This window comes from Chenopodium quinoa, unplaced genomic scaffold (assembly GCF_001683475.1).
Source record: "Chenopodium quinoa cultivar QQ74 unplaced genomic scaffold, ASM168347v1, whole genome shotgun sequence".
In the NCBI taxonomy this organism is placed as follows: domain Eukaryota; kingdom Viridiplantae; phylum Streptophyta; class Magnoliopsida; order Caryophyllales; family Amaranthaceae; genus Chenopodium; species Chenopodium quinoa.
The window spans coordinates 2,028,864-2,034,863 of record NW_018743503.1 but is presented as its reverse complement, the minus strand read 5'-3'; the positions used below and the strand labels follow the sequence as shown (position 1 = coordinate 2,034,863).

Here is a 6,000-nt window from a genome sequence, read left to right as displayed (position 1 = left end):
TAACACTTTTGTAACATTGTGGTATTAAGTAACATTTTTCGGTAACACTTTATGGTAACACTTTGATATAAGGTAGCATTTGGTTGTAACATTAATTTAATTTAATTTAATTTATTTTTTTTTTTGAAGAAAAACACTTAATTTGATATTCTCAATCTCTTTTTGGTTATTTTTATCAAATATTTTTATTAAAATAAACCCTCAGTCACAACCTCACAACTTTCTTCCTCACTCATATTTCTCCGTCCCTCAAGCTTTCACTGTCTCTTCCACCGCTACCCCCTTCTCACTCTCGGTGCTCCACTGTAGCCTCCGTCCACCGTAACCTCCCTCCGTCGTAACAGCCTGTGCCAGCGATTGCCACCTCCGGGCCTCCATCCTCGGCGGCTTCCACCTTTAAGTTAGGGTTAAGATAAGTTTAGGTCCCTCTCCTTTTCATTATCAACAAGAATTTGAGCTAGTTAAAGTTAGGGTTTCAATTCCCCCTTACAAATCTTATTGATAATTTCTTAATTTGATGTTGAATTTGCCTATTAAAATGTTTTATTTCACTATATTCATACTGAAATTTGCATGCATCTGAATTGGTCGAAGTATTTAGATGAGTTTGGGATTTTTGTTTTTTCTTCTTTTCGATTGTTGCGGATTTTTTTTTACCTTGTAATTTGGTCTTTGTTGACTAATCTGTCTAATTTAACTTAATTATTTTCTTTTCTGAATTGATTCCTCATAAGCTTGTCGAGAATCCAAGTAATTGTGGGCGAAAGAGATGCAGAAATCTAGGGCAATACCAGTTATAATCAGAAGAATGGTGTTTGATATTCAAGCTACTGCTGCTATTTCTGGTACAGCCAAAACCACCACTTCTAACAAGGTTATTAATTTATTGATTTATTATTTTCTTAAGCTCTAATTTTGGAATTGGATTTTTATTTTTCATTATCCCGACACTTTTCTTATTAGTTGTTACTTTTGTAAGAAATGTGTGATATTTGCGTCAGTTGCTGCATTTTCCAAGCTTTAATTTTGCGCGGATTAAGATAATTATTTGGCTAATTTTCTGTAATTCGTTCTTTTTTTTCTGGATTTTGCTTGATTTTTTTTTTTCGGATTTAAGGTGTCAGATGAGTTTAGCTTCTACTTCAGTCAGAAAACTCAGTTTTAATACTCTTTTTATCTCTTTCTCATGGCTACATTATCAGTTACTTCTAGTCAAGCTCTCGGTTGTACAAGGACTAGCAAATTAGCATGATAGTCTTACTTTACTGTAAAGTGGTACTCATAAGAGTTATGCAATTAATAAAGTTTGAATGAGTCATTAAAATATGCATTAATTTAGTGCTAGCAAGGCATGTGATTTATCTAAATCTCACTATATTAGTGTGTCTTTCCTGTTCATCTTAGTTTTAAGAGCCACCTTTTTGTTTTGTCCATATGATCATCATGTGTAATAGTACTCTAGATAGTAGCTAAATCATATAGGATTACTGTGATGTTGCTGATTATTAGAGTTATTGTGGACGCATGAGTCAATAGGTGTCACTGTGTCAGTGATGCGCCATTTGAGTACCATAAATGACACTCATCAGTTTTGTATAATGTTCACCTATGCTGAGAGCCTGAGAGTGTGCGAGCATGTGAAAAGAACTGAATTTGCACATATCACTTAAGTGTATATTTCCTTGGCCGATCTAATGACAATTCTTATAATGTTTAAATATACGGGTTTAACTTGATATTATTTGAGGGATTGGTCAATAAAGGGTGAAAAAAATGAGGACTTGGGCTTCCTTAGCCATAAAATAAGCAAGTGCTTCCCATTTCTGTATTTTACTATTTTCTTGTTTCTTTACCTGCTGAACCTAGGTAGATCCATTTCATTTTCTTGTATGGCATGGTGTTTACCTCAATGTCGTAATTACTGATGCCAAGTTCTGCAAAAATCTTCTAATAAATGTATCTATTTGATTTGATTTCCAAACCTCTACCGATGAATACCATGACCTGCCCAATAATATCAAACTTTGTGTAGCTTTTAGCATTAAATTAAAGCTTAATTCATATTTTAGTGCTATTGTATAGTGTCATTAATTGTGATTCCATTGTACAAGAATTTTGGTAAAGAATCATCAAATAATGATGATTTGGACTGCTTGTGTTCTGGTTAAAACTTAATAATTCATTAACAAGGTGCACTGGACCTGTAGTTTTTTTGGGGGGGTGTGTGGGGGGGGGGGGGGGGGGATGTTGGTTGTTATTTGCTTAAAGGCTTGAGTAATAATAGCTGCTACAACTTTCAGGACATGATACAGACTTTAAGTTATAACTTGCGATCATCGCTCTAATGTCCATGACTTTGGAAATTATGCATATAGATGACAGTTATCCTTTCTAATAAAAAAATTGCTTGGATGCTTTTTTTTACACTCGCATCTTTTATTTAAGCAGATCTTCCTATTTTTCAGAGAGTGCTATCATCCTGGGCGTATCTTTCTGTAATAAATTGCAGCAACTTTAATTAAGAACAACCCTGATTAGGCATTGTTCAAAGCCTCGAGTTTACTTAGGTTGTAAGAAACATGGTCATGTCCTGCTCAAAAGTACATTTCATTTACTCTTAGACTATCAGTTTATACTTTTTCAATTCTCATTATATTTACTGATGCTCTTCCATTTATGAACAAGGGAGTGAGATACCATGAGTTAGAGCATTGGAAGTTCGAAGACGATGGAAAGAAATACTTTCGCCATGCTACAGGGCCACAAAAACATGCTTGCATATATGTAGCTACCAATGTTACTGTTATTGTTGCTGTTGGTACTGACATCTACTGCTATTATTGATGCCTGCTGCTGCTTATGTTTGTTGCTACTGCTGCCTGTTGGCCTCGTACGGTTGACTAATGTTACTTCAAGTTGTTGCTAGTTGCTGTTACTTCTAGCCTAGTATTGCTGACTGCCGTTACTGCAAGCTGCTACTATTAGCTACTGTTATCCGTTACTACTAGTTGCTGCTACTGCTGTCTATTTACTACCACGCCGACTTTTTTATTTTTAATTATCTTGCTTAACATGTTTGTGAATTTGGTGGTCAAGCTAGAGACCAAGGTTCACTTTCTTTTTTGTTTTGTTTATTAAATTGTTTAGGCAAGCAAAAAATTGTGTTTATGGATTCTTTTTAAAGAAACTATGAAATTTCATGAATTCAAATTATTGTCTATTATACGTGTTAATTTGACATTCATGGTTGTTGTACATGTTAATATTATTTTTATATTTAAGAAAAAGAAAAAAAGTTGCATATTGTAAATAATAATAAATGTTACCTATAAGGTGTTACATTAGTTTGCAAAAAGTGATACATAATATCAAATAAAGTGCTACAATGTATAAAAAAAATGATTGAAAAATGTTACCTAATAATCAACAAGGTGTTACATTTGTTCGAAAAGTGATACACAATGTCGGATAAAGTGTTACTATATGATTGAAAAACGTTACTGAACACAAGTGTTACCTAAGAAATAAAAAGTAACACTTTAAAATTAACACTGATAATATAAAAAGTGTTACATAAGAGGGTTTATAGTATCACTTTCGAAAGTGTTACCATACAACACCTAAAGTGTTACATAAGACCTAAGGTAACATGGGCAGAAGTATCCCCAATAAAGTGTTACCTAATGTCTATAATAACACTTTTACCACTTTATGTAACACTTTTTGGGTGTTACTTAAGGTTAGTTTTGTACTAGGTGCAATTAAGCACCAATTATGACTTCATAAACATGCTAATGAGGGTTAAAATTGCAGAAGATTAATGGTATAATCAAACACATAATCCAACAATTGCATGCCATAAGTAATCAAGGTTTAAAGATTTAAAACATTTCGCCAAAAAAGAAAAACCCCTCAAAAACCACTTTTTGGGTCGGATTTGGCATCTGGAAGGTCATTTATCAACACATCGTGGGGAAAGAATGTTTTATAACGTCAATTCCACCCAAAATTCACTAATTATGAGTCAAAATCGGAGTTCATAAGCCAAAAATAGCATAAATACAATTTTAATCCAATTAAAAACGAGCTCCTAATCTAATTAGGAAGCAAAACCAAAAATTTAAATCCATTTTAAATAACCTTAATTAATTTTTAGTTGTAAAAATTAAATGCATGATGATCTGATAACACTGTTGGGTTTTGCTGTGTCCGACACCGTGCAGAAACAAAATCCGATAACCGGATCACTTGCATAATAATTACAACATAAATAAAAGCATGAAAATAAACATAAACATAAGAGAAGAGAGAGAGAGAAGAGAGATAAAGAATACTCACCCTAGTAGCGTGCTTCGCTCAACCGTTGAGCTCAGACTTGAAAGTTTCAAGTTTCGCAAGTGCGAGAACCTCCGACGGCTCACACACTCGCTACCGAACCGTAACCGTTCCTACCTCGAAACTTAGTCAAGGCTAGACCAAAATAACTTAGAGTTTGCGAACAAAGGTTTTCTCTCTTTTAGAGATCCCCTAAAGTTCACCAACTCAAGTGAAATTCCCAATGCCATATGATTGGTATTTATAGGGAATAGTTCCCAAGAATTCCGATCATCTTTCAATGTGGGATAGTTGTTATAAAAGCAAAATTAATATTTAATTTCATTCCAAATTAAATTAAAAGACCAAAACAATCATCAAACAACAAGTGGCATGAGGTGAGCAAGGGGGTAGGTGAGGACCACAAGGGGAGGACCACCTTCCCTTGCTCCCCAAGGGTGGGCGACCCCCTCATAACCGGTGCAATGAGAAGCGCACAGCTGGCAGCTCGCCTTGGGTACCAAGGTAGCCACGCTAGCGTCTAGTCCCTCGGCTGGGCCTGCCTAGCTGGGCTTTGCCGCATCTGCCCGCAATAGCAAGCCACACACATGCAGGCTGCTTGTTGTTGGGCGTTAATGCTGCTACGCACCAAGCTCGGTGATAAGTCGTGTTTTGTGCATATTTGTTAGCTTATTTTTGGTTGGTTTTATTAGCTTAGTTGAGTGTTTTAGTCCATTTTGGTTTAATTGGGTTTAGTTTCGATGATTCGATGCTTTTATGGGTAGTTTCGTTGTTTTTGATGTCCTTCAGGATTAACGGAGCTAATTGAGTGAAAATGAAGCAAAATGTTGATGAAATACTTGACAAATATGACACCTGTTCACTATTATGTTTATAACTTTTGATATACAAATGATAATGGAGTGATTCAAATTGCATTGGAAAGTAGACTTGAAGACCTTTCTAACGATATATTACACGCCTCAAACGGAGCTCCGGATATGAAGTTATGACTGATTTATGATGAGTGATACGCGCAGCAGAGGAGGCACGTCCGTGCCCCATTGAAGCACGTCCGTGCCTCATCGCGAAAGAAGTAATCCAAAGTTTCTACCATAGAGGCACGTCCGTGCCTAGCAAGGGGCACGTCCGTGCCTCTTGGGAAGATTGTGCGCCAAGTCTTTTAATCGTTTTCTTGTTTTACTAGGAGTATAAAATACACTAAGTAAAGTTTTATTTGGGGATTAAGTTTTATTCTAGCCTTTTATTTTACGTTATTAAGAACTAGTTCTCTCTATTCTATTTTCTTTACTTTTGTAATTCAAGATTCAAGATTTATACTTTCCGCCTTCAATTTAATTCAAGATTTGGTATTTTCTTTTAATCTCTTGTTTCTTAATTATGTTTTCTTTAATTATTTTTGTTATTGTTTCCTTCAATATGTGTGAGTAGATTCCCTATTCCAAGATCTAGGGTAGCCCAATTATGATTGATGCATGAATTAAATCTTTAAATTCTCTATTGACTTTTGCAATTTCTATGCTAAATTGATTGTGATTATGCCAATACTAGGTTAGACGTAATTTTAGTATTGTGATTATTCCATTGTTTCTATCACAACGAGAGTTGGGTTTAAACGAATTTGAGTAGATCAATTTAGGGTTTGATATTCAACACGAGAGTAGT

The 6,000-nt window shown here is 35.0% G+C and overlaps 1 protein-coding gene across 2 annotated transcripts; it reads left to right on the top strand.

Moving 5' to 3' along the window:
• The first annotated feature begins 201 nt into the window (after positions 1 to 201).
• Positions 202 to 3,220, top strand: LOC110739522 (probable beta-1,3-galactosyltransferase 8). 2 transcript variants are annotated; one of them, XR_002514841.1, is made up of 3 exons: positions 202 to 422; positions 735 to 874; positions 2,686 to 3,220. XR_002514841.1 is itself a non-coding variant. In XM_021919970.1 (2 exons), exons 1-2 carry the CDS (start codon positions 770 to 772, stop codon positions 2,842 to 2,844), a joined length of 264 nt encoding a protein of 87 aa, XP_021775662.1. In that variant the 5' UTR covers positions 202 to 769; the 3' UTR covers positions 2,845 to 3,220. The 2 variants fall into 2 exon arrangements, 1 of the variants encoding a protein (XP_021775662.1); XM_021919970.1 differs by having other exon boundaries at positions 202 to 874.
• Positions 3,221 to 6,000: the final 2,780 nt, after the last annotated feature.